The 27,317-nt window shown below is 52.4% G+C and overlaps 1 protein-coding gene across 2 annotated transcripts in view; it reads left to right on the top strand.

Annotated features, from left to right (window-relative positions):
- The window catches only part of MTCL2 (microtubule crosslinking factor 2), an 85,800-nt gene that overhangs the window by 2,944 nt on the left and 55,539 nt on the right, over nucleotides 1–27,317 (top strand). For both annotated transcript variants that reach the window (XR_010132206.1, XM_019017272.4), the window contains exon 2: nucleotides 21,810–22,034. Coding sequence is in view for 1 of the 2 variants with exons in the window: in XM_019017272.4 (XP_018872817.3) it covers nucleotides 21,810–22,034 (225 nt within the window). In the remaining variant the exon portion in view is untranslated. The remainder of the gene's footprint in view (nucleotides 1–21,809; nucleotides 22,035–27,317) is intronic.

The raw sequence follows: 27,317 nt of genomic DNA, 5'->3' as shown, positions 1-27,317 counted from the left end.
CTGAATTGGCCTTAACCGAAACTCTGAGTTCCTCACCCCTGCCTCCCGGTTCCTGCTACTCACTCTGGTGAAGGGGGATGGGTTGCAGAGCTTTGCTTCAGGGCTCCTAGGCACCCATCTCCATGGGCTCCTGTCCATCCCAGGAAGTCATCAGGCTCCGACCCAAAGTCTGTTTGAGGCACCCATGACTGTTTAAAGGGGAAAACAGTCCCAGGAGGCTGGGGGTTGAGCCCAGGATCTCACAGGGGCCGGGGTCCAGCTGGGGACATCCCACTTTTGGGCCAACATGGAACCGTAATTTCCACCATTCATTCAGTGGCTCAGGCTTCGTGCTGCTATTGGATCTGGGGTCTGTCGCTTCCTGACGGCGTGATCTTTGGCAAGTTACTTAAAGGCCCTGGACCTTTGCTTTCTCATTTGTAAAAATGGGACAGTAACACGCTTTCCAACCTCAACGGTTAAATGAGCTGATTCCTGCAAACACCATTAGAGCACCTGGTATGTAGTAAACCTCTGATCACTGCTCTTGTCAGAGGCACGGGACACGTTTCCATGTGCACCCAGCCTGTTCTCTTGTGGATTCTGTGAGGGCAGAATAGATCCTCTTCATCACCCAAGGCAGGCTGGGCTCTCTCTCCTGGCCCCTCATTGGTTCATTCGGCAGCTGTTTATTTAGAACCTGCCGTGTGCTAGGGCAGATCTGGGATACAGCTGTGGACAAGGGAGGATGAGGTGTCTGTTTTCATAGAGCTTTTGGGGAGACCAGAATTAATAGTCATACAAGAAATCACAACACAGATCATAATGAGGGTGAAGGGGACAGTTTGCCAGGAGCACACGAAGGTGGGGGCTGGGGTGCACAGGGAGGCTGAGGGCTGCAGGATGCCGTGGAGCCAACTGAGTGAGGGTCTGGAGTAAGAAGATTTCAGGCTAAGGGAAATTGGAATGCTCGTTGAGTTCAAGAACAGCGCTAAGGCCAGAGAGGGGAAGGAGTGTGGGTAAGAGAGGAGAGCAAGGCCAGCCCATGCCACTTCTCACTGTGTACATTTGGGTTAGCCCCTTAACTTCTCTGGATATCTGTTTATCCCAGCCGCCAGCCTCACAGAGGCAGGGTCAAAATCCAGAGACTAAATGTGGACCATAAATAGAGGGGTTATTACTGGAGGTGTTGTGTTGTTTATTCCACAGATGGGAAAACTGTGGCCAGAGTGGGTCCCAGAGCCGGGTCGCTAGGCTGCCAGGGCTTGGAGTAAGCATGTGTTAGACTCTTGATGTGTTTTCTGTCTTTCTGGACTACTTTGCCTCTAAGATGCAGAAACTGAGTACAAGGGAAAGGACTCCAAATCCCCAGTATGTCTCCTGCAGGAGCAGAGTTGAAGGAGGTCCCACCACGTCTGGTGGGTGGCCCTGCTCAGGCTTACCTCCCCCTTGTAGGGGTCACTGGGAACTGTCAACTGCGAAGGACTGTGATCTCCAGTCTGGTATGGTCTGCTCTGGGGTCCAAGTGAGGAAAGCATAAATCGGGCAACTCTCTCCCAGTGAGAAGATAGAAGGAGCTTCTACAGAGAAGGTAGTGAGCTCACTGTCACTTTAATTATTCAGAGAGAGGCGGGATGACCTTGCATGCTTGGATAAAGATAGAGGGTTTGTGGAATGATTGCTTGAGAAGGGTTCAGAGGGAGATTGATGTGGTGGCTGCAGTTGAGCTGCCTGACCTTGGGTCCCTTCTAGCCAAGGAAGTCTGAAGGTTATTAACTACTGAGGTGCCAGGATTCTAAGATGCAGCTTTAGCTGCCGAGCAGACACGTCACCTGTGACCTTCAAAGACCCGGTGATCTGAGGTCTTCCAGCCTTTCATCACCACTAACCATTAAGCACTTACCATGTGGCCAGAACATGTAGGAACCCACTGGGTGTGGATGGAGGAATCTGAGAGTTGGAGCCTGAAGACCTGACTTTGAAACCTGACTCTCCCGTTTACTGTGTGGCCATGGGCAAGTTACCTGGCTTCTCTGAGCTGCTTTTTTTCTCATCTGTGTAATAAAGGTGATGGGGCCTGGCGCAGTGACTCACGCCTGTAATCCCAGCACTTTGGGAGGCCAAGGCGGGCGGATCATCTGAGGTCAGGAGTTCGAAACCAGTCTGGCCAACGTGGTGAAACCCCATCTCTACTAAAAATACAAAAATTACCCAGGCGTGGTCGTGGGCGCCTGTAATCCCAGCTACTCAGGAGGCTGAGGCAGGAGAATCACTTGACCCTGGGAGGCGGAAGTTGCAGTGATCCGAGATGGCGCCACTGCACTCTAGCCTGGGCAACAGAGTGAAACTCCTGTCTCAAAAAAAAATAAGTAAAGGTGATGGAACCTGCCTGGACAATCTCATACGATTGTCATCAGGAATCAGGGAAGTGTGAATAGACAAGAAAACATTTTGCAAGCAGTGAACCCAAGTCGCCTGAGGAATTGTTATTATTCATAGCCAATGGGCAGACAGGATGTCTGTGTCTTCATTCTTGGAGGAACTGGGAGAATGCAGGAGGGTGGATTTCCGTAGTTTTAGAATGTTAATACATCAGTAGCTGCCCCAGGGAGAACGGAAAGGTGTGATCACCTTCCCTGCCGTGTGTGTGTGTGTGTGTGTGTGTGTGTGTGTGTGTGTGTGTGTGTGTGTGTGTGCGCGCGCGTGTGTGCGCGTGCGTGCGTGCGTGCGTGTGTATTCCCTTCTTGGTGATTCTAGATGTGAGTGAAGTGCAGCCAGTGTGTGTGTGTGTGTGTGTTTTCCCTCCTTGGTGATTCTAGATGTGAGTGAAGTGCAGCCAGTCTAGATGTCAGCTCAGAAGGGCCTGGAGGAAGCACCTAATCCATCCCCGCTTGCCATTTTACAGATCAGTAAATGGAGGCTCTAAATTACATAGCCAGGATTCCAACCCAGGTTTGTCTAACTCTGGTCCTGCTCTTTCTGCAGTGTGACCAGAGCAGTGAGCTTTTGGTTGCTAACTAGCGTGTCTAGGCTGAGACATATTTGGTGAGAGGAATCCTGTCATGGGCCAGGCTCTAGGCTAAGGCATGCTGGGGGCCCGGAGCCTGGGGGAGGTGGGGGTTAGTGGAGGATGTTTATGTGTGCATGTGTGTGAGATTGTTCCTTCTTCTGTAACATGGGGGACAAGCACGCCTGCCCAGGGCCGTGAGGGCCCTTTTCAATGTGAGGACGCAGATGGAGTGCACAGTGAGTGTTAGTGTGTCCCAGTCATTGCCGTTCCCTTATCCATTCCTCCAGGCATTCATTCATTCATTCAACACATATTTCTCCAGTGGGTCCTGGGTACCAGGCCCTGTGCTGGGTGTCTAGACCCAGTGGCCACGTAGTAGGCTTCTGCATGTAGCTCTTCTCTTCTTGGCTCCCAGGAGCTACAGGGGGAGGACTCTAGTCTTTCACTGGGTGGAGGAGAGGAGGTCACCACAGTCAGCAACGCTCTTGGCTGCTCCTTACCCTGAGTCCCAGCCGCAGCCTCCTTGGGGCTGAGCCTGTGTCCCTGGGCATACTCTGTCTTGCACATACAAATGCACATATACTGTTCACAGCTCAAGCTCAGAGACACACAGCCACTTGCACACATCTCACAGACCCATCCAGTGACTCGCTGGTGTTGGATGCTTTCAGAAGCACGCCTCCAGACATATTAGAGAGGATACTCACTCAGAGAAGTGCACAAACCCATGCAGCCACACAACTCCCGTTCTATCACACGCGCACATCACCAAACAGACACAACGGAGGCTCAGACCCTGCTGCAACCCCCACGTCAGAAACACATTCTCATATACACATCTTACACCCCCAGACACAGCCGGATATGTCCCAGAGACAGACTGACATCCTGCAGACGCACTCAGACTTATCAGAAGTACACATGTAGGCGGAGACACAAACCCACACAGACGTTATACACACACACTAGCATCCACAGAAGTCTGCACATCTACCCTTGCCAGGCTGGCCCAGGCACAAGCTCACCACCCGGGTACCTCCCCTGCTTCTTCTACAAAGAGAGCAGCAGAGACTTGCACACCTACCCAAGGCTTACAGACACCCACCAAGGGGACTTCCACGCAGACATTTACACACAGATAGCACACGCAGTCACATGCACATCAGCTGGGACACAGCACAGTCTGGCATGCAAACATTAGGCATGTAGCATTTGCCCACAGGAGCCAGAGGCTCTCAAACCAGGGAACCTAGACACACACACACACACACACACACACACACACACAGGCTGTGACATTTCATCCACAGGGAACCTAGACACACACACACACACGCTGTGACATTTCATCCACACACAGAAACAGGAAATCCTGGTCTGTGTCTCCCTGGAGCTAATGTGTACAAACTACTACTGTTTTCAGTGGCTCACTAGGCTTCCTTCTACAAGGCTGCTGGGAACACTGAGGAGTGTGGCCAGGGCCTTGACTTTGTAACCGTCTGGAGCTAGGGGTCTTGGGGTCCTGGGTGGTGGGTGGATGGGGGTGGTAGGTCTTGAAGTCAGAAGAAGCTACACCAAAGTCCCCCAGGTCCCTGATGCCCAGCTCCTGGGCCCAGGGCCAGTGGGGCTGAGTGAAGTGGACCGATTGTCGAGCTGCCCACAGAAGAAACACTGCCCGGGGGCAACTCCCTTCTAATCTCCTTGGAATTTCCTGCTGGCCCTATCTCCCCCTTCTCCCCCTGTTCCCTTGCTGGGGGCTGCAGAGGGCCATGCCACTCCCATCTATAAAGGGTGCCCCGTTCTGGCTGGGGAATGATGGAGGCAAGGGTAGAGGTGGCTAGAGGAGGTATGGGAGCTCAGAGGAGGGACTTGGCAGACTTCCTGGAGGAGGAGGTGTCCTTGGAGCTGGGGAGTTAGCCTCAAGTGGCTGTCTCTGTGCCCAGCTCTTAGAACAGTGCCTGCCATGTTGTAGGGGCTCAATAAATATGTGTACAATTAAGTGAAAGGCAGTAGGCAGGGCCTGGAGGTGGACCACAGGCTTGAAACGGAAAAGCTGGAGGGAGTGGTGGGGGCTGGCAGGGATGGGGAGAGTCTGGGAAGGGGAGTTGGGCTGGCTTGGGAAGGGCACTGAATGCCAAGCCAAGGGAGCACCTTGCTGGGAGTGGTCTTGTTGCAGCAAAGCTGCAGCCGCCTCCTTTTATGTGTCTGCAGCCCTGGGCCTGAGGCCTGCCCTGCCGGAGAGGCCTGGGGAGGGAGGAGAGCCAGGCTGTGTGGTCTCGGGGCCAACTCCACCTCTGGAGTCAAGTCTGGAGCCAAACCTCACTGTGTCACCTCCTCCCTGTGTATGCTGTCCCTGTGCAAACCCCTCATCAAGCCTCCGTCTTCCTCCTGTAAAATGGGGATGTGATCCTTTCTAGTGGGGCACTTGGGAGGCTGACAGCTCAGATGTTCTGTGCACCTAGCACCATCCTGGCACAGAGGAGGGGAGGAGGCCCCGTGTCTTGCATAGCCTCCGGGGCAGAGAGAGTCCCCTAGGAAAGGGACGCAGCTAAGTTCAAGCAAGGGCCTGCCCAGCAGCCAAGGTTTTCACTGAGGTCATTCCCCTGGTCCCCACATGCATGACCTCATCCATGGTCACGTTCACTCCCCTTGGTGCCGGAAGGAACTTGGAGCTGGGGTGCTCCATGCCAGGCTGACCCTGGCATCACTGGAGGCCTCAGTCAGCACTGCATCTACCTGCTTTGCGGTAGTGAGGCACACCAGGGGTCAGAGCAGGTGGGAGCAGCAGGCCAGCCCTTTGTTCTCCGAGGTCCAGGGTGGTTGGGAGAGAGCACTGTGATCTGGAGCCAAGCTGACTGGGCTCAAATCCCAGCTCTGCCTTTTCCTTTCTGAGCTTTCCCTTTCTGAGCCTCAGCCTCATCATCTGTAGAATGGGGATGTGGATGTCCTTGCCCCGCATGTTGCCGTGAGGGTTCCGTAAGAGAAAGCGTGCAGGTGTGGGTCCCATTAGCCAGGTCTGGCTCCTGGGAAGGACCCGACAGCACTTGGCGCTTGCCTGTTATATCTGGCTCTGGTGTGACCCCCGTGACCCCAGGTTAAGCTGGGTCCTTGATGACGGGGGCTGTGCTTGGCTCTGGGTGTCCCTCTGTGGGTGTTGGCTTGGGGCATCAGTCTGAGTGGTATGCACAGAGCTGCACTGCATTTTGGGCACCCCCAAACGTATATCCCTGTCTGTGTCCCCCCTTCCCTCCCCCACGGTGTTGTGTCACTCTTCCCTGAATGGCCCAGGCTAGTGCCTCCAGCTTAGTAACTGGTGATACACATTTGCTAATGGAAGGACACCTTTGGCGGCCCCTCATTCTCAAATGGAGGTAAATCATCTCTCACTGCCTGAGCCACAAGGAAAAGCTCAGCCTCTATGAAAAAAATTCTGGGGTTCCCTAGCTAGGCTGGATCAGCTGAACATCTTTACTCTGGTTGGGGCCCAGGCCTGCTTTGGATCTTCTGGGCTTGAGTCAGTCGCACCAGCCTCTCCCCTCCCCACCTCTCCTTGACCCTACCCCATGGTGGAGCAGCCTGTGTGGTCCTGCCTCCCACAGCCTCACCCACCCCTGCCCCGCCCAAGCTCTACGGGTGCTGGACGCACCCCGGCCTCTGTCCCGTGCTCTTGCTCTTCCCATCGGGCCTTTGTGCTTGCAGTTCCCGGCTCCTTCCCTTGGTTTCTTCCTCCACCTTAGAGCACTCAGCCCCAGCAGCAGCTCCCCAGGTCAGGCTCCTGTGTCAGACACCTTGGAGCTCCCTGGAGCTTCCTTTGGGGCATTTACCACGATGTTGATTAGATTATTAATGGGGTAATGATAGGTTTCATGCCATCGCTGCCCCACCTTTCCCTGCATGAGGGCAGGGACCTTCCAGGGTAATTAGCTCCTTCCTTTTACAAAGGGAGAAACTAAGGCCCAGAGAGGTTAAGGGGCTTGTTAGAGGTCATGCAGCCTGTAAGTGGCAAGAGGCAAGACTGGGGTCTTGTGCTACTCTCCAGGATGCCGGGCAGGGGGAATGGCAGGGGTGTGAAGTGCTGGGGTGTCCTGGAGCTTCAGGCTTTGTGGCCTTGGGCCACTCTCTTTGGAGCCTTGCCTTCTATCCCTAAAGACCTCAGACCCCTGCTCTGAGTTTTTGAGATTTCGCTGCAACCCAGAGGGTGTTTGGGGGATGTTTTAAACACATCCAGGTCCAGATGCTGCCTTCCTTCCTGTTCACATGGAAAGGATGGGAGGAAACTGTCAGGCGCTTCCTGACACGAATGCCCCAGAGGCCGTAGGGCCTGTGGATATCTCCCTGCTCTGCCAGGTAAGGCCTTGAATGGGAGAGTGACAACAGTGACAAGCCAGATGTGGCCTTGGTGGGCAGTGGTCTCTTACCAACAACAACCACCACACACACACACACACACACACACACACACACACACACACACCCCTCCCTGATAGAGCATCTGTAGTCTCTTGTGCAGAACTGTACCAGGCGGATCTGGGAGGCTCACTCCTGACTGGCTGCGTAGACCTCATCTTCCTGGGCCTCCGTTTGCTTGTCTGTGAAATGGGGATAAAATAATAATAGTGCCTGCCTCTAAGGATCATCACTGAGCAAGAGATAATGGCTTTTCTGTCTCAGTCCGGTGTCTGGAACGCATTAAACGCTTGTCAATGTTAGCTATTGTTATCGTCACCATTGTTCATTATAAGACTGTCTAGTCCAGCTTATAGGAGCTCCAACTGGACCTGAATCCTGGCTGTGCCACTTAGTGTGTGACCCTGGGCAACATATTTGACCTCTGTGAGGTTCCTCTCCAATCCCTCTCCCATTGGGGATTGCTCGGGCTGCAGTGAGAGAATGTGCACTCCCTGGCGGGGATCGGGGGTGCACAGGGAGCATCTCTTATTTCTTGTCATTGGAGAGGTGGGTCCAGGCCCCAGTCTTCCCTCATTATTCCCAACCAGAGGAGCAGGACGTGGTGGGTCTCCAGGGCCAGGCAGCCTCTGTGTTGTCTGGAGTGGGGACATTGTGTGGCACGGTGATGCCAGGCTGGGTGTCCTGGCCTTCTTTCCCCGGGACCTTTTTTTTTTTTTTTTTTTGGAGACGAAGTCTCACTCTGTCGCCCAAGCTGGAGTGCAGTGGCGTGATCTTGGCTCACTGCAACCTCCATCTCCTGGGTTCAAGTGATTCTCCTGCCTCAGCCTCCCGAGTAGCTGGGACTACAGGCATGTGCCATCATGCCCGGCTAATTTTTGTATTTTTAGTAGAGACGGGGTTTCATCATGTTGGCCAGGCTGGTCTCGAACTCCTGACCTCAGGTGATCCACCCGCCTCAGCCTCCCAAAGTGCTGGGATTACAGGTGTGAGCCACCATGCCCGGCCTCATCAGGACCTTTGATGCAACTTCCTGAAAACTGGACCCTAGCTTCTTTGCAAGGATGCTAAGCTAGATTGAGCTCTGGGGTGGGAGACAGGTGCCCAGAGTCCCCCCTCCCACTCAGTGCTATCCCCTCCAGGGACTGTGGGATTGTCCCCTGTCCTTCTCGAGGTCTTTCTGTCCCTGGGTATGAAGGGATTGAGTCTTTGGTTTCCCTCCCCTGCTGCTGTGCCCAGAGTGTTTGCATTTGGGCTGAGAAGTGGAGCTCTGCGGAGTTTTTTGCATACCCTTTTTTGGGGTCCAAGTGTGATGATCTCATCTGGAGCCTTGACAGACTCCTGGGGGACCGGCAGAAGGGACGGCAGATGGCTGCCCTGGCCTCTTGGGTGGGGCTGGCATGCCGCCCCTGTGGCCACTGCTGGCCCACTCCACAGAGCAGCCCTTCCGGGGCTGGGGTGAGTGGCCTGGGCCCGGGCGGGAGACGAGTGGCCCAGAGCCAGGGTGGCAGATGGGAGGCAGCCCAGGCCTCGGCCTGAGGGAGGGACCATGGTGGCCAGGGCAGTATGGGAGCAGACAGGCCAGGCGGAGGCTCCCGTTCCTCTGTAGTGTGGTTGCTGCCTCGCAGAGTGAAGGTTCTGGGCCTCTCAGCTCAGCTCTGTCATTCTTCTGGGTTGGTCTGCCCGTCGGAGGGCTTGTTGGGCCCCTGGAACCTGGGGAGGAGGTGGTACATTTGGGTAAGGTTTGGAATCTGGCAGGGCTGTGGCCTGGGTGTTGCTGGGCTGGGATTTGAGCCCCACCACTGGGGTCTGAAGCACCCACGGGCATTAGCTTCACAGAATCAAGGAATTAGATTCAAACACAGGAGCGCTGACTAGAAGTAGTTTTCTGTAGGGGAGTAGAACAGGGGGATTCTCCTCCCCTCTGAGGGCCTGTGTATTCATTCAGCACCTCTTTATTGAGCTGTTCTGTGTGTCCCAGGCACTGTGCTGGGCTCTGTCCTCCTGACATCACATCCTGGTGGTAGAGACTGACATTCTGCAGGCAAACAGACAAATAAAACGCTGAGTATCACAAATAAGCCTATGATATATGCCAAGAAAGAAACAAGGGATTAAGATGGATCTAATGGGCCTGGAGGAGCATGGAAGGCTTCTCAGAGGAGGTGGCATTTCAGTGGAGACTTGAGGCAGAAGGCAAGCCAGCAGGGCAGAGATGGGGGGCAGGGAAATCCAGGCAGAGGAAACTGCAAGGCCAAAGGCTTTGAGGTGGGACAGGTGAGGTGGCTGCTGGTTGCCTAAGACCCAAGTGGCTGCTGTGTTGCCAGTGAGAGGAGGCGTCGAGGGAGATGAAGATGGAGAAGTGGACGGGGCTTAGGCCAGGCAGGGCCTGCATGCTGTACGATGGGATTTGGGTTTTCTTCTGTATGTGATGAAAAGTCACTGGAGGTTTTGTTTTGCTTTGCTTTTTGCTTTTTGGGGTTTTAGGTCAGGTGTACTGGGTATATATATACAATATACTGTACAATATACTGTACAACTGTATACAATATACTGTACAATATATTGTACAAATATATACAATATACTGTACAATGTATTGTACAAATACATACAATAAAATGAATTTTGGCAAATGCATCCAGTTCTGTAGCCACCACCACAACCAAGATATAGAACAGTTCCTTCACACCCCAAATTTCACCCTGTGAGGTCAGTTCCTCTCTCGATTTCAGACCCTGACAACCACCGGGACTGTTTTCTGTCCCTAGAGCCTTGCCGTTTCCAGAGTGTCAAAAACAGACTCATACAACAGTGTGTAGCCTACTCAGTCTGGCTTCCTTCCCTAAGCTTCCTGCATGCGAGCTTCCTCCATGTTGCAGGTGTCAGCAGTTCTTTCCTTTTCATCGCTGAGTAGTATTCTATTGCGTGGATGTACCACAGTTTATCATTCACCAGCTGAGGGACATTTGGGTGATTCCCAGGTTTTGGTGATCATTGGAGAATTTTAAACAGGAGAAAATTTTAAACAGTTTTAACCACACTTTAAACATGGTTTTAGAAAAAATCACTCACTGTACTGAATGGAGAACAAATTAGTTGGGAGCAGAGTGACCATCATAAGGATTAAATCCAATAATTTGGTGATGGATCTGGCCCACCATAGGCACTCACTAATTGTTCAAACAAAAGGGCTGTGCCCTGGGACAGTCAGGGAGGCTTTTGGTGGAGGTGGCTTTTTTTTTTTTCTTTTTTTTTTGGTCAGACACAGTCTCATTCTGTCATCCCGGCTGGAGTGTAGTGGCGCCATCTCGGCTCACTGCAACCTCCACCTCCTGGGTTCAAGCAATTCTCCTGCCTTAGCCTCCCGAGCAGCTGGGATTACAGGCGTGCACCACCACGCCCGGCTAATTTTTTGTATTTTTATAGAGACAGGGTTTCACATGTTGGCCAGGCTGGTCTTGAAGTCCTGACCTCAAGTAATCCGTCCGTCTCGGCCTCCCAAAGTGCTGGGATTACAGGTGTGAGCCACTGTGCTCTGCTGGAGGTGGCTTTTGACGTGGGAAACAGGTGTGGAGTAGGAGGCCCAGGCAGTACAGAGTCCCACGGGAGTGGGTGGGCTCAGATTCCAGCTCCCTGCCCCTGAGCCAGCCTTGGCATATGTAGAGTTGCTAGAATGTGGTCTGTAGGGGTCATATCAGAGTTCCCCAGGGACACTAGGGGCTGACTCTTGGGTGGGAGGTAGCTGAGGGACTTCCGCTCTGGAAGTCTCTTCCTTGGTGGCTGGCAAGAGGCAACCTGCTCCTGCCTTTGGGAGCCTCATGTCCCCTTGGTTCTCTCCGTGTCCTCCCAGCTGGGAGCTGTTGCTGGGTTCAGACCACATGCTGCCACTTGTGTTTCTGCAGAGGGTCCTGGTGTTTGGTCACTTTCATCTCCAGCCCCACAGCTCACCAGCTGCTGCAGGCCAATTCCGTCATAGCCATGCATCTGGAGCCACGTGCAAAGGTTCCAGTGGGCCCCAAATCTAAACTTCCCCCCGCTGTCCTCAGTGTACAAATGTAAATCATTTTATATCTGCGTGGGTTTCTGATAGAAAGTAATCTTTCTTAGAACACTTAAAGTGTGATTTACCAGCCCAGGCTGGTAAATCACTAAAGCAAGATCCCCTCTCTACAAAAAATACAACATTCAGCCAGGCATGGTGGTGTGTGCCAGTAGTCCCAGCTACTCAGGAGGCTGAAGTGGGAGGATGACTTTAGCCCAAGAGGTCAAGGCTACAGTGAGCTGTGATCAAGCCACTGTGCTCCAGCCTGGGTGACACAGAGGGACCCTGTCTCAAAAAATAAAATAAGTAAAAAGTGTGATTTGAAAGTAGAGCTCTGCTTCTCCCACCTGTATTTCATTTCAAACATTTAAAGTTATATCTTATTTTGGCTGGGTGCGGTGGCTCACACCTGTAATCCCAGCACTTTGGGAGGCCGAGGCGGGTGGATTACCTGTCAGGAGTTCAAGACCAGACTGTCTAACAAGGCGAAACCCCGTCTCTACTAAAAATACAAAAATTAGCCAAGCGTGGTGCTGCATGCCTGTAATCCCAGCTACTCGGGAGGCTGAGGTGGGAGAATCGTTTGAACCCCAGAGGCAGAGGTTGCAGTGAGCTGAGATTGCACCATTGCACTCCAGCCTGGGTAACAAGAGTGAAACTCCGTCACAAAAAAAAAAAAAAAAAAAAAAGGAAACCAACTATATTGAAACACAGTTATTAAAGTATTTTTAAATTACAACATAGTAATATGTGTGCTTATTAACTCATAAATTCTGGTGACAGATCTAACTAGCATAATTTCAAACTACTGATGAGTGTAAATAATATTTTGACATTTTTGCAGCAACTGTTATATGATATGAAAATATCTGTGATTTTTTTTTGGTGGCAAACTCACAGATATTACTCATATAATGATGATTTGTTCATAGGCCCAGAATAGAAGGAAATGCTACATTTTACTTAGAGGTCAGTGAAAAGGAAGATGTGATTTTCCAAGTTCATGGACTCCCTGAGTTCTGGTTCCAAGGAAAGATCTTGAAGTTGGTGGTTGGACTTTGAGTCCTGCTTGGAGGTCTCACCCCCTCCCCCTGCCCGTTTGCATGTGCTTGGGCACCACCCACCTTCCCTGCACTTCTCTGAAGTTCTTCATCTGTAGAACATGGATCATGGTTCCTGTCTTTCCTTACTGGGAGGGGGGAGTTCAGTGAGGATCTGTGAGATGATTCAGATGGAATGTCTTTGTAAACTGTGAAGCCCTCTGCTGCTGTGCAAGATCTTGCTATTATTAGCAGTAGTGTGAGCTCATGTTTGGCTGTCCGGCCCAGCCGGGACCAAGAGGCTCTTCCTGGACAATTCTCCCAGGATTCTTGGGAATCAGTCCATCGAGGGGAGCAGGTTTGCCTTTGAGAGGCTGCTTCCTGCAGGCTGAGCTCATGGTTTGGCAGGGGGTGGACAGAGATGCACCTTGTGGGCAGGGAGTGGGTGGGTGAGCAGGAGGTTCCCTATGTAGACAGACCCTGCCTACCCTCCTTGGGTGGCATAGGGATCTGCAACCAGTTCCGATCTGCCCAGGCTCTCCCTCTCTCATTTTTATTTAGAGACAGGGGTCTCACTCTGTCACCTAGCCTGGAGTGCAGTGGTACAGTCATGGCTCACAGCAGCCTGGAACTCCTGGGCTCAAGTGAACCTCCTGCCTCAGCCTCCTGAGTAGCTGGGGACTACAGGCACATGCCCAGCTAAGTTTTTAAAATTTTTTATTTTTTTGTAGAGACGGAGACTCACTGTGTTGCCAAGGCTGGTCTTGAACTCCTGTCTTCCTAACTCTTTGCAGCTGGCTGGGAGTTGTGGACTGGGCAGGACAGAAGCTATACTCTTTTTTTTTTCTTTTTTTTGAGTCAGACTGTCTCTCTGTCACTCAGGCTGGAGTGTAGTGGTGCAATCCTTGCTTATTGCAGCCTCAACCTCCCAAGCTCAAGTGATCCTCCTGTTGCAGCCTCCTGAGTATCTGAGGCTACAGGTGTACAGCACCATGCCTGGCTAATTTTTAATTTTTTTGTAGAGATGGGGTCTCGCTATGTTGTCCAGGCTGGTCTCAAACTCCTGAGCTCAAGGGATCTTCCCTCTTTGGCCTCTGCAAAGTGTTGTGATTACAGGCGTGAGCTACCGCGCCTGGCCCCATACTCATTCTTTAATTCCTACATCTACCCATAGACAGTGACAGGTACCTGCTCTGTGCCACGGTCTGCCCTGGGTGATGCTGAGGACTAGACACAAACCAGCCCCTGCCCTTCTCCCTAGCTCTTGGGGAAGACTGACATGAAAACAGACAAATACAACCTAAAATTACCAGCACAACGGACCATAGATTTCAGAGTGTGGGGTTTGAATCAGAGTCTGGGAAGGAAATGTTCTGGAAGGATGAGATAGTCAGGAGTCAGCCTGGCAAAGGCTGTTCTAGCGGAGGGAATAGCTGAACAAATTGGAAGAGCACAGTTATGACGCACTGACCCAGGGCCACATGGCTTGTTTGTAATCCAGCCCCGCAGGTCCCTTGCTCAAGCAGCTCTGCGAAGCTTCTGAGCCTCGTCTCCTCATCTGCAAAATAGGAACGTTTTCAGCACCTACCTCACAGGGTTGGTAAGAGGATTAAACTGTCAACTGATAATGCACGTACTGCCTGTGCGGGGGCCTGGTAATTAGTGAGCCTCCTAATAGGTGGTAGCCGTGTTTTGTTTGTTGAAACAGTCTGTCTCTGTCACCCAGGCTGGAGTGCATTGTTGCAATCTCAGCTCACTGCAACCTCTGCCTCTGGGGTTCAAGCGATTCTCCTGCCTCAGCCTCCCGAGTAGCTGGGATTACAGGCACACGCCACCAAGCCTGGCTAATTTTTTTGTATTTTTTTGTAGAGATGGGGTTTCACCATGTTGGTCAGGCTAGTCTCGAACTCCTGACCTCAGGTAATCCATCCGCCTCGGCCTCCCAAAGTGCTGGGATTACAGGCGTGAGCCGCCGTGCCTGGCCAATGGTAGCCATTTCTAAAGTCACAGCCTATTTGGACACTGGAGGGCCGGGGTAAGGCGGGAGTAGGGAGGAGACCAGGGGCTGGCTCAGGACCCGGTAAGCGGACTTGGACCTACTGCAGAAGCTGGTGAGAACTGGTGGAAGAGATAGAAAGCCATCTACCTTCTTCAGATTTTCTCCAAAAACAGCTATTAACTGTAATCAGAGCAAAAAAGCATTCTCTAGAAAGGGAAGCACTGCCTATCCTGGCAGCAGTGTGGGTGCCCTGGTCCCCCATCCTCCCCCATGCTCCCATTCCCCGTTTCTAGTGCAGCTAAAAAATCTGGGTTAGCTTCAAGAGTAGCCTTTAAGGTGAAGAGGTCAACTTGAAGGAGGTGGCCAGGCCGTGGTGGGGCTGAGGGTCAGGGGCCCCAAGGCTCTGAGGTGGGCACTACCAGGCACTGTGCCCTTTTGTTGTCTGGCAGAGGATGAGGCTTGGGGTTTCCCTAGTGGTGTTGAGGGGATTTTTTTTTTTTTTTTTTTGAGACACAGTCTCGCTCTGTTGCCCAGGCCAGAGTGCAGTGGTGCGGTCTCGGCTCACTACAACCTCTGCCTCCCAAATTCAAGCAATTCTCTTGCCTCAGCCTCCCGAACAGCTGGGATTACAGTCGTGAGCCACCACAGCTGGCTAATTTTTATATTTTTAGTAGAGACAAGGTTTCACCATGTCTACAACTTTGTTCCATAGCCACAAGGCCTACTGAGTCCAGTGGAGCTGGGCCTCTCCCTCCCCACTTCCACACAGTTAGGGGGTCTGGGAGCTGGGGGAGGCTCTTCAGAACCACTGAGCTGTCTGTGAAGGAGTTGGGAAGACTGTGCTCCTCACCCCCACCTCCCAGGGCCCCCCACCCCCAGCTCCTTCAGTTGGATTTGTCACTGGAGAGCTCTCCTGGGATCGGGGCCCAGACTGCATGACCACAGAGCCCCAGAGCATTCTTAGGCTCCTTGAGGACTGTGAACCTCTGGAACAGAACAAGGGCCTGCCCTCTGGGTCCCCTCCCCAAGCGCCAGCAGCCCCTCTCCTAGCCCCACCTAGGGCCCGGAAAGCCCAGCGCCCCTGCCTAAGTCCTGCATTCGCCAGCCTCTCCCGCCCACATCCCTGCAGACCCAGCCTGGGGCCACAAGCCTGCCTTTGTCAGCTCACCCTCTCACGTGGGGCCGTGCCAGCAGGGGCTAACGGGCATTCTGCCTGCAGCTGGGACTAGCCCCCCGAGAGGCCTAGGCCCCCCTGGAGAGATGGAACTGGCGTGAATGCAACATCTTGGGCTGTCACAAATTGACTGTGGTGAAGGGCAGGCCTTGGGGAGACAGCTGCTCATGTGAGAACTATCATTCATTCATTCACTTATTCAAAGGATGCTCACTGAGATCCTGCTCTGTGTCAGGCCCTGGCATGGGGACTTGTGCTCAGAGACCTGACTCTTGCCCTTTTAGAGGGGGAAAAAAACTAGAAGGAAGTGCCCTTCATCAGAATCCTTTGGGGGGCTCACCCTAGGAGTTTCTGATTCAGCAAGTCTGGGTTGGGACATGAGAATTTCTCACAAATTCACCAGTGATGCTGATGTTACTGGTCCAGGAACTGCACTTTGAGAGCCACTGTAATTCAGGTATTGGAATTATGCACGGATTATGTTTTCTTTTTCTTTTCTTCTTCTTTTTTTTTTTTTGAGACAGAATCTTGCTCTGTCACCCAGGGTGGAGTGCAGTGGTGTGATCTCAGCTCACTGCAGTGTCCATCTCCTGGGTTCAAGCAATTCTCCTGCCTTAGTAGCTGGTATTACAGGCACCTGCCACCATGCCTGGCTAATTTTATATTTTTAGTAAAGACAGGGTTTCACCAAGTTGCCCAGGCTGGTCTCGAACTCCTGACCTCAAATGGTCTGCCTGCCTCAGTCTCCCCATAGTGCTGGGATTACAGGCGTGAGCCACTGCACCTGGCCTGTTTTCTCTATTTTCAAAACTGTCTCTATGATCATGTTTTACTTTTAGAGATAGGTTCTTGCTCTGTTACCCAGGCTGGAGTGCAGTGGTGCAATCATAGTTCAACAGAACCCCAACCTCCTGGGCTCAAACAATCCTCCCACCCCAGCCTCCCAAGTAGCTGGGGCCACAGGTGCACTACCAGGCCAGGTAATCCATCCACCTCAGCCTCCCAGAGTGCTGGGATTACAGGCATGAGCCACCACACCTGGCCAATGAAAGCCATTTTTAAAGTCACGGCCTATTTGGATGTAATACATTATTATTGTTGTTGTTATTATTATTATTATTATTATTATTATTTTTTTTTTTTTTTTGTAGAGATGAGGTCTTACTATGTTGCCCAGGCTGGTCTTGAACTCCTGGGCTCAAGTGATCCTCCTGCCTCAGCCTGTCAGAGTGCTGGGGTTACAGGGGTGAGCCACTGTGCCCTGCCAGTGCTTTATTTTATTTTATTTTATTTTATTTTTTTCTGAGACAGAGTCTCGCTCTGTTACCCAGGCTGGAGTGCAGTGGCATGATCTCAGCTCACTGCAACCTCCGCCTCCTGGGTTCAAGCAATTCTCCTGCCTCAGCCTCCTGAATAGCTGGGATTACAGGTGTGCACCACCACACCTGGCTAATTCTTACATTTTTAGTAGAGATGGGGTTTCACCATGTTGGCCAGGCTGGTCTCAAACTCCTGACATCGTGATCTGCCGGCCTTGGCCTCCCAAAGTGCTGGGATTACAGGCGTGAGCCATCGTGCCCGGCCTGGCCTGTTTTATAAATAAGAAAATCAGTCATTTGAAAGTTAAAAAAAATGATTTCCAAAAATGACTCTAGCGCTCTGGGTGTGATCTTGTGTGAGAGATGTTACCTCCCATGATCTAAATGTCATGCATTTGTGAATGTAGCCCAGCATCATAGGGTTGTGTGCATTTCCCCTTGGTTCAACCTGAGCTTGGGGTCCACTTAGACCCTCCTATTCTTTCCATCACCATATCCTGTCATTTTAACTTTCTAGAGATAATAAGTGAGGTGCTGGTAACCGGCATGGCTAGGATTTGAACACAGATCCATCTGGAGGCTGGCCTAGCCTGGATTTAGCCGACCGGCTTGCACTTCCTGAGTGATCTTTCCTTCATGCTTCCTTCACCGGCTGCCTGAAACAGCGCGTGGATCCTTCACTTCCTCATTTTTTTAACTGGTGTGATCATTTACTGTTCCACTTCCTCCTCTCCACTCTGGTTCTGTCCACGTGGTATGCTGGTGGGGTGGTGAGTCTGTCTATGAGGATGGAGGTGGGGGTGGGGGGCTGGCAAAGTGACTGTTCTCTGCAGCCCCAGGAGTCAAACCGATGGGCAGGAAAACCTCCTGAGCTTGTGAGAACTGGCCTGGAGGGCAGGGCTCCCTAACCCTGACTCTGAGTTAAATCCATCCAGCCTCAGGGGGCGCTGGCAACCCCAGTCATACCCCCTTCCTCACAGGGAGCCATCCTACCAGGCTGACCATTGGAAGAGCAGAGCAGTCCTCCCCCTCTGGGCAGGCAGGAGTGAAGAGAGAGACCCCCATGTTTGTTCCTTTCACAGGCACAAAATCAGATCCCCCTTCCTCCCAGCCCCAGCGGGGGTGTGGTGAGGGGTGCTCGGACAGAAGCCAGACGTGTCCCTCTGACGGGAGCAGAGTGGACACTCCCTCCTCCCAGTGGCAGCATGAGGAGGGAGGAATACGAGACCCCACTTCCCAGTCCCTTCCTTTCCGTTTTCTTTGGGGAAAGGCGGGTAGGGAGAGCTGAGGAATCCGGCTCTCCAGATCTGCCCTCTCCAGGGCCCACAGAGGCCTTTTTGCCCCTTGGACCCCCCACCCCTGCTTCCATCACTGCCATCCTCGGCGCTTCCCCTGGCTCCTCAGGGATGCCTTTAGCAGGTCATTCATCCATGGTGACTGTTTCTCTTTTTTTTTTATTTTGTGAGACAGAGGCTCACTCTGCTGCCCAGGCTGGAGTGCAGTGGTATGATCTTGGGTCACTGCAACCTCTGCCTCCCAGGTTCAAATGATTCTCCTGCTTCAGCCTCCCGAGTAGCTGGGATTACAGGTGCCCACCACCATGCCTGGCTAATTTTTGTATTTTTAGTAGAGACGGGATTTCACCATGTTGGCCAGGCTGGTCTTGAACTCCTGGCCTCAGGCGATCTGACCGCCTTGGCCTCCCAAAGCTCTGGGATTACAGGCGTGAGCCACCGCACCTGGCCAGTTTCCCTTCTTAGTATACAATCTTATTTAAATCATTCGGTCACACTAAGAGTAGGTATTATCATTCCCATTTGTGACTAGGTTTTCACATTTGTATGAGACATAATAATTATGCATTTCTTCTGCGTAATTCTACTTCCCTCCCCCTTACACTTAGTATCTAATGATTGTTGCACATTTGTATGTCTTTTTTGTTGTTTTTGACCTGACTAAACATGCATGCATCCATTCAGTTAATATTTGTTGGGAGGCTACTGCCTGCTAGGCCAAATGGGGTTGCCTCCAGGCACTCATGGTTTGGCTGGGAGACAAACTATTAAACATAGAATTGCAAATTTGCTAATAATGATTACAAAGGAGAAGTGAGGAACAGCTGGAAGCTGATGACAGCGGTAGCAGAAGCTGCCTTCAGGAAGTGAGGTCATACTCTTACCCTCTCTGCTTAAAACCCAAACCCAGGCCAGGCGTGGTGGCTTATGCCTGTAATCCCAGCACTTTGGGATGCTGAGCTAGGCAGATTGCTCGAGCTCAGTTCATGAGCAGCCTGGGCAACATGGGAAAACCCTGTACACACACACACACACACACACACACACACACACACACACCATCCCCCGCCCCCCTGGGAAAACCCTGTACACACACACACACACACACACACACACACACACCATCCCCCGCCCCCCTGGATGTGGGGTTGTGTGTCTTTGGTCCCAACTACTTGCGAGGCTAAGGTGGGAGGGTGGCTTGAGCCTGGGAGGCAGAGGTTGCAGCGAGCTGAGATTTTGCCACCGCACTCCAGCCTGGGTGACAGAGTGAGACCCCATCTCAAAACAAAAGCAAGCAAACAAATCCCAAACCCAAATTCTATTTGGCCCTTCAAAGTACCATGTGGTTGACTCCTGTCAGTTTCCTCAGCCTCAAATTAACCCAGTAGCTGCCCTGGCCTCCTTGCTGTACCTTGACACACTGAGCTCTTTCCTGCCTCTGAGCCTTGGCACACACTGTTCCCTCTGCCTGGAATAACCTCTCCCCCTAGCTTTCTCGGCTGTTTCTTCTTGTCTCAGCTCAAATGTCTCTTTTGTAGAGATGGCCTCCCTGATCATGTCCGCTAACATAGCACCCCCCCATCACCCTATCATATAACTCATGTTGTTTGGTTTCATTTTGGCTTTGTCTTTATAGCACTTAACAGTATCTGAGGTTTGTTTGTTTTTTTTTTCTTGGAGATAGGGTCTCACTCTGTCACCCAATGGTGCAATCTCGGCTCACTGCATCCTCTGCCTCCTAGGTTCAAGTGATTCTCATGCCTCGGCCTCCCGAGTAGCTGGGATTACAGGCGTGAACCACCACGCTGGGCTCATTTTTTTTTTTTTTTTGTATTTTTAGTAGAGACAGGGTTTCACCATGTTGGCCAGGCTGGTCTCAAACTCCTGACCTCAAATGATCCACCCGCCTCGGCCTCCCAAAGTGCCGGGATTAGAGGTGTGAGCCACTGCGCCCAGCCAAGTGTCTTTTGTTATTATTATTTTCTGGTTTACTGTGTATCTTCCTGGTGAAGCTTGGGGCTCCATACAGAGTATATAGAAGGGGCTGGACCCACCCCACTGTCCCTCCCTGCCCCTGCACAGGGCCTACCTAGGACGTACATAGTTGATGCTCATCCGTGTTTCTTTTTTTTTGAGACGGAGTCTCGCTCTGTTGCCCAGGCTGGAGTGCAGTGGTGTGATCTCGGCTCACTGCAAGCTCCGCCTCCTGGGTTCACGCCATTCTCCTGCCTCAGCCTCCTGAGTAGCTGGGACTACAGGCACCCACCACCATGCCCAGCTAATTTTTTGTATTTTTAATAGAGACGGATTTTCACCATGTTAGCCAGGATGGTCTTGATCCGACCTCGTGATCCGCCCATCTCAGCCTCCCAAAGTTCTGGGATTACAGGCATGAGCCACCGTGCCCAGCCTCATCCATGTTTCTTAAATGGCCTCTCCTGCTTCCCCAGTGTGTTCCTGTTGCTTCTGTAACAAATCACTACAAATTTAGTGGCTTAAAAGAACACCAGGCCAAGGGCACGGTGGCTCATGCCTGTAATCCCCGCAATTTGGGAGGCCGAGGCGGGCTGATTACGAGGTCAGGAGATCGAGACCATCCTGGCTAACATGGTGAAACCCCGTCTCTACTAAAAATAAAAAAAAAAATTAGCCGGGCGTGGTGGCGGGTGCCTGTAGTCCCAGCTACTCAGGAGGCTGAGGCGGGAGAATGGCGTGAATCCAGGACGGGGAGTTTGCAGTGAGCCGAGATAGCGCCACTGCACTCCAGCCTGGGCGACAGAGCGAGACTCCGTCTCAAAAAAAAAAAAAAAAAACACACCAGGCTGGGCAGGGTGGCTCACACCTGTTCCCAGCACTTTGGGAGGCCAAGGCGGGCAGATCGCTTGAGGTCAGGAGTTCAAGACCAACCTGGCCAACATGGTGAAACCCCGTCTCCACTAAAAATATAAAAAATCAGCTGGGTGTGGTGGTGGGCACCTGTAATCCCAACTACTTGGGAGGCTGAGGCAGGGAGAATCGCTTGAAGTAGGGAGGAGGAGGTTGCAGTGAGCTGAGATCGTGCCACTACACTCCAGCCTGGGCAACAGGGTGAGACTTCGTCTCAAAAACAACAAAAAAAAGAACACCAGATTATTATCTTCTGATCCTGGAGGTCAAAGGTCTTGAAATCAAGGTTTGGGCAGGGCTGCATTCCTCGGGAAGGCTCCAGGGGAGAAACCTTTTCCTTGCCTTCTAGAGGCACCCCCTTGCTCTGTCATCACAGCCCCTTCCTCCAACATCAAAGCATCTCACTCCAGCCTCTGCTTCTGTTTCCCTGTCTTGGGATCCTTAATTTACTCATATTTGCAAAGTCCCTTTTGCCATGTAAGGCAACATTCACAGATCCTGGGAATGTGGACATGGACATCTTTGGAGGTCTGTCATTCAGCCTGCCACATCCAGGTCCCCCACGGTGCTTCATTCAGTACTAGGTGTGGCCAGTACTCCGGCCTCCTAGCTGCTACTGTGGGCCCAGTGACCTGACTCTTCCTTCCCTCCGCAGGACGAGATTGAGGAGCTGCGGGCCGAGATGCTGGAGATGCGGGACGTCTATATGGAGGAGGACGTGTATCAGCTGCAGGAGCTGCGACAGCAGCTGGACCAGGCCAGCAAGACCTGCCGCATCCTGCAGTACCGGCTGCGCAAAGCGGAGCGCCGCAGTCTCCGTGCCGCCCAGACTGGCCAGGTGGACGGCGAGCTTATCCGTGGTCTGGAGCAGGATGTCAAGGTCAGCCCGGGCTCAGGTGCCCTTGTTGCTGGGATGGGACCACAAGTCTAAGTGGGGCCCAGGTTGGCCTTGCATCTCATTTCCGTGTGTCCATGGCCAAGTCCTACCACCTCTCTGGGCCTCAGTTTCCTCATCTAAGTAGGAATTCCTGGTGAACCCACAGGGCTTCTATCAAGGGTATCCCAAAGTGATATCATAATATGAATCCTTCCTACTAGCAGCAGCTACTGTTTTTTTTTTTTCCTTTGAGACAGAGTTTCTCTCTTGTTGCCCAGGCTGGAATGCAATGGCGCGATCTCAGCTCACTGCAACTTCTGCCTCCTGGGATCAAGCGATTTCTCTTGCCTCAGCCTCCCAAGTAGCTGGGATTACAGGCACCTGCCACCACACCCGGCTAATTTTTGTATTTTTAGTAGAGACAGGGTTTCACCATGTTGGCCAGCCTGGTTTCGAACTCCTGACCTCAGGTGATCTGCCCACCTTGGCCTCCCAAAGTGCTGGGATTACAGGCATGAGCCACTGCGCCTGGCTGAGAAGCTACTGTTTATTGAGTATCAACCACCACCTGGTGCTAGCCTCTAATTGTCCCCGCACAGTTCCATGGGGGTTTCTTTTTCTTCTTGTTTTTTTAGAGACAAGGTCTTGCTCTGTTGCCTAGGCATCAGGCAGTGATGTGATCATAGCTCACTGTAGCCTCCATCTCCTGGGCTACCCCCACCTCAGCTTCCTGAGTAGCTGGGACTACAGGCACACACCACCACACCTGGCTAATTTTTCTATATGTTGTAGAGATGGGGTCTCATTATGTTGCCCAGGCTGGTCTCAAACTCCTGGGCTCAAGTGATCCTCCTGCCTTGGCCTCCCAAAGTGCTGGGATTACAAGGATGAGCCACGGTGCCAGGCAGAGGTTCCTTAATTATGCTAATGAAAAGTAGTGAAGGCCTCGAGACCATCCTGGCTAATACGGTGAAACCCTGTCTCTACTAAAAACACAAAAAATTAGCCAGGTGTGGTGGCAGGCACATGTAGTCCCAGCTACTCGGGAGGCTGAGGCAGGAGAATGGCGTGAACCCAGGAGGCGGAGCTTGCAGTGAGCCAAGATCGTGTCACCACTGCACTCCAGCCTGGGTGACAGAGCGAGACTCCGTCTCAAAAAAAAAAAAAAACAAAGAAAAGTAGTGAAGGCCTAGAGTTGGTCAAGGCTGGTTTAAATCTTGGCTCCAATATACCTGAACTTTATTATTTTGAGCAAAGTCATCTATTTCAGTGTCCTCATCTGTAAAATGGGTTTGCAGCAATCTCTATCTCACAGGGTTATATGAGGATTAAATGAAATAATGCAGGCTGGGCACAGTGGCTCATGCCTGTAATCCCAGCACTTTGGGAGGCCGAGGCGGGCAGATCACCTGAGGTCAGGAGTTCGAGACCAGCCTGGCCAACATGGTGAAACCCCATCTCTACTAAAAATACACAAATTAGCTGAGTGTGGTGGTTCCCGCCTGTAATCCCAGCTACTCAGGGGCTGAGACAGGAGAATCGCTTGAACCCGGGAGGCGGAGGTTGCAGTGAGCTGAGATTGCGCCACTGCACTCCAGCCTGGGTGACAGAGTGAGACTCCGTCTCAAAAAAATAATAATAATAATAATAATGTGGGTAAAATGCCAGCATAAGGACTCAAAAATGTTAGCTATTATTATTATTTCCATTTTCTTGATGAAGAATCTGAGGTTCAGAGAAAGGCAATACCTGCCAAAGGTCAAGGGGCGCTCAGTGTGTTGGTGGCAGAGCCCAGGCTCATGAGCCTCCCAAGCCTCCAGCTTGGCCTCACTGCTCTCTGCTTCAGGAAGCAGGGGAAGGGTGGGTGGGAGGTTGGCAGGTGGGATGTCCCCCTGCCTGTCTTCGGAAGCTCTGGTCTGGTGGTGAGAACTCCAGGGCCCCCAGGCCTGGCCCTCTGCCCTCAGAACTCAGCCCAGTGTGATCTGGTGACACGAGGAGCTGGGATGGGGCCCTAGGGAGGCTTCCTGCAGGGGTGACTTCTGAGCGAAGGCCCAAGGGAGAAGTGGGCCTGAGCCAGGAAGGGGGAAAGAGGAAGGTGGCAGAAGATGGCCCCTGGGAGGACCCAGGGGAGCGGCAGGAGTCAGCCACACACTTACCTGGGGAGAAGTCCCTTCTATTGGAAGACACTGGCAAACTCAAGCCCTATAGCCTTTCCAGTGGAATATAAAAGAAAAACCTTTGTTAAGGGACCAGGGAGAGCCATGATTTCAAAGGCCAGCAGAGCCAGGGGAGGTAAACAGGAGTGCCTGTTCCAGGAAGCTGCTGGCGCCCCCTGTGGTCTTGTTGGTGCACAATGGGATTGTAGTGCTGTCCTACACATGAGGCAACCAATGGGTGTGTCTCCGCCAGAGGTGGAGGCTCATGCCTGTAATCCCAGAATCCCAGCGCTTTGGGATCGCTAGAGGCCAATAGTTGGAAATCAGGCTGGGCAACATAGCAAGACCCTATCTCTACAAAAAAATAAAAAAAATTAGCGGAGGCTGGGTGCGGTGGCTCACACCTGTTGTAATCCTAGCACTTTGGCAGGCCGAGGCGGATGGATCACCTGAGGTCAGGAGTTCGAGACCAGCCTGGCCAACATGGTGAAACCCCGGCTCTACTAAAAATACAAAATGAGCCGGGTGTGGTGGTACACGCCTGTACTCCCAGCTACTCAGGAGGCTGAGGCAGATGAATCGCTTGAACCTGGGAGGCCGAGGTTGCAGTGAGCTCACACCATTGCAGTCCAGCCTGGGTGACAGAGTGAAACTCTGTCTCAAAAAAAAAAAAAAAAAAATTAGCTGGGTGTGGTGGCAAGTGCCTATAGTCCCAGCTATACGGGAGGCCAAGGCCAGAGGATTGCTTGAGTCCAGGAGTTAAAGGTTTCAGTGAGCTATGATTGCAGCACTGCACTCCAGCCTGGGCGACAGAGCGAGAGACCTTGTCTCTCTCTAAAAGAAAAAAAAGAATGCGTTAGTTTCCAAGTTCAAAGCGTACCTCTACTTGACAGGGCAGCTCCCGGGCATATTCAGATTCCAATCACTGGGTTGGGAGGGGTGGGGGGTGGTGGGGGAAGGCAGTAGGGAGGAGATGGGGAGGGGGAGGGAATAGCTGGAGAAGCTCAGAGGAATCTGCGTTTGGGCATATAGTGGAGGATTTCTGGGAGGGACACAAAAAAATGTCAGACTTCAGAAAGATGAGGAAGGGGCGGAGGAGAGGCTGGGACCTGGAGCTAGCTGCGGGCTGCGGCGCCTCCGTGGGTGGAGCTAGAGCAGCGGCGGCGGCGGCGGCGGCGGCGGCGGCGGCGGCGGGGAGGCGGGTGTGGGGAGCTGGTGTGGGGAGCGGGTGTGTGGCTCTCCGGAGTCTGGGCGGAGAGGAGGGGCCGTTTCTGTTGGGATTTGAATTAGCCAATTAGCATCCCTCTTGCCCTTCCCTCCCTCCTCTCCCCACGCTGCAGCTGCAGCGCTGAGCTCATCTGCGGGCCTGGGGCCTGAGCTGGGTGGACACCTCTGGCCACCACCCTGAGCCCCATGTGCTGGGGTCGTTCTGGGAGGTTTTGGGAAGTTATCAGAACGCTGCTTTCCCTGGCATCGTCTTGGAGGGCTTGATGGACCCGAGTGGGGAGGGGGCGGGCGCTGCCTAGGAGGGTACCTCTGGGACTTCCCCAACTTGCTCTGCCAGCTCCGTGGCCCATGCCCTGACTTGCCCCTACCGCTTGGTGCCTAATTTTCCCCTTCTGTTAAATGTGGCTTTTGACCAGCTGAATCCTCAGGGCTTTTGAGCTCCAGTGGTTTTGTGGAGCAGAGGGGTATTGGTGGGGTGGGGTGGAGGGGTCATGAATAAAACCACAGGCCTCGGTGCCCCCCCCCCCCAACCCCCAGGCTCTCCCTCTCTGCTGGTCCTCACCGTTGACAGGACCTACAGAACCTCGGTGGGACCTTTGCCCAGCATGAGGAGGGCAAGGTCACGGGGCGGAGAGCTGCTGTGCCACATGTTTGCTGTGTGGCCTTGGGTAAGTTCCTTCACATCTCTGAGCTTGTTTCCTCATGTGGAAAATGGAGATAAAATGAGTCCCTCCCTCTAGAGGTTTTTGTGAGGATAAAATGAAATAATTCAAGTGAAGAGAGTATTAAATACTAGGTCTGGAAATAAACATGTATTGGTTGTGGTTTTTTCTTTTTTTTTTTAAGGCAGGGTCTCGCTCTGTCACCCAGGCTGGAGTACAGTGGTGTGATCTCAGCAATCTCTGCCTCCTGGGTTCCAGCAATTCTCCTACCTCAGCCTCCCAAGTAGCTGGGATTACAGGCATGCGCCACCATGTCCAGCTAATTTTTGTATTTTTAGTAGAGATGTGGTTTCTCTGTGTTGGCCAGGCTGGTCTCTAACTCCTGACCTCAGGTGATCTACCCACGTCGGCCTCCCAAAGTGCTGGGATTACAGGTGTGAGCCACCATGCCTGGTCTGGTTGTGGTTTTCTTATTGCTGAGAAGAACTCACACAGCAAGTATAAGTTCTTCTGAGCAATACATCAGTAGGACTACTAGTAGTAGTAGACTAGTAGGACTGGTTGGTAGTAGTAGTAGACTAGTAGTCTGGGGGCGAGGGTAGGCCAGGATCTCAGCCTCCCAGGATGGATAAAAATCACCAGGAGGGCTTGTTCACAATATGCATTCCCAGGACCCCTGAGGAGCTGAGACCGGATACAAGGAGGTCAGGTTCAGGGAATCTGGGATCTAAATTCTGGTCTAAAGTGACTCCTGTGGGAAGCCAAGGGCACACCAGGAGCACGCCCCCTTCCTCAGATACAGATGTTGCTGGAGAAAATGTTCTGGCTTTGGGTTTAATTCCTAGGTGACCTGTGCAGGTTATCTCCCTTCTTTGAGCCTCACTTTCCTCATCTGTAGAGTGGGGGTGACGTTCCTACCCTCCTGGGGTTTGTAGGAGGATTCAGCCACATGGAGTCCAGAATGCTGCCTGGCCAGGGAATGCTCTTCCTTTTTTTTTTTTTTTTTGAGATGAAGTCTTGCTCTGTCACCCAGGCTGGAGTACAGTAGCGTGATCGCTGCTCACTGCAACTTCCACCTCCCGGGTTCAAGCAATTCTCCTGCCTTAGCCTTCCGAGTAGCTGGGATTACAGGCATGCCACCATACCCAGCTAATTTTTGTATTTTTTTAGTAGAGACTGGGTTTCACTGTGTTGACCGGTCTGGTCTCAAACTCCTGACCTCAAGTGATCTGCCGGCCTCG

This window comes from Gorilla gorilla, chromosome 21, assembly GCF_029281585.2.
Source record: "Gorilla gorilla gorilla isolate KB3781 chromosome 21, NHGRI_mGorGor1-v2.1_pri, whole genome shotgun sequence".
In the NCBI taxonomy this organism is placed as follows: Eukaryota; Metazoa; Chordata; class Mammalia; order Primates; family Hominidae; genus Gorilla; species Gorilla gorilla.
The sequence above is the reverse complement of the archived record's forward strand: the minus strand, read 5'-3'. Positions and strand labels throughout refer to the sequence as shown.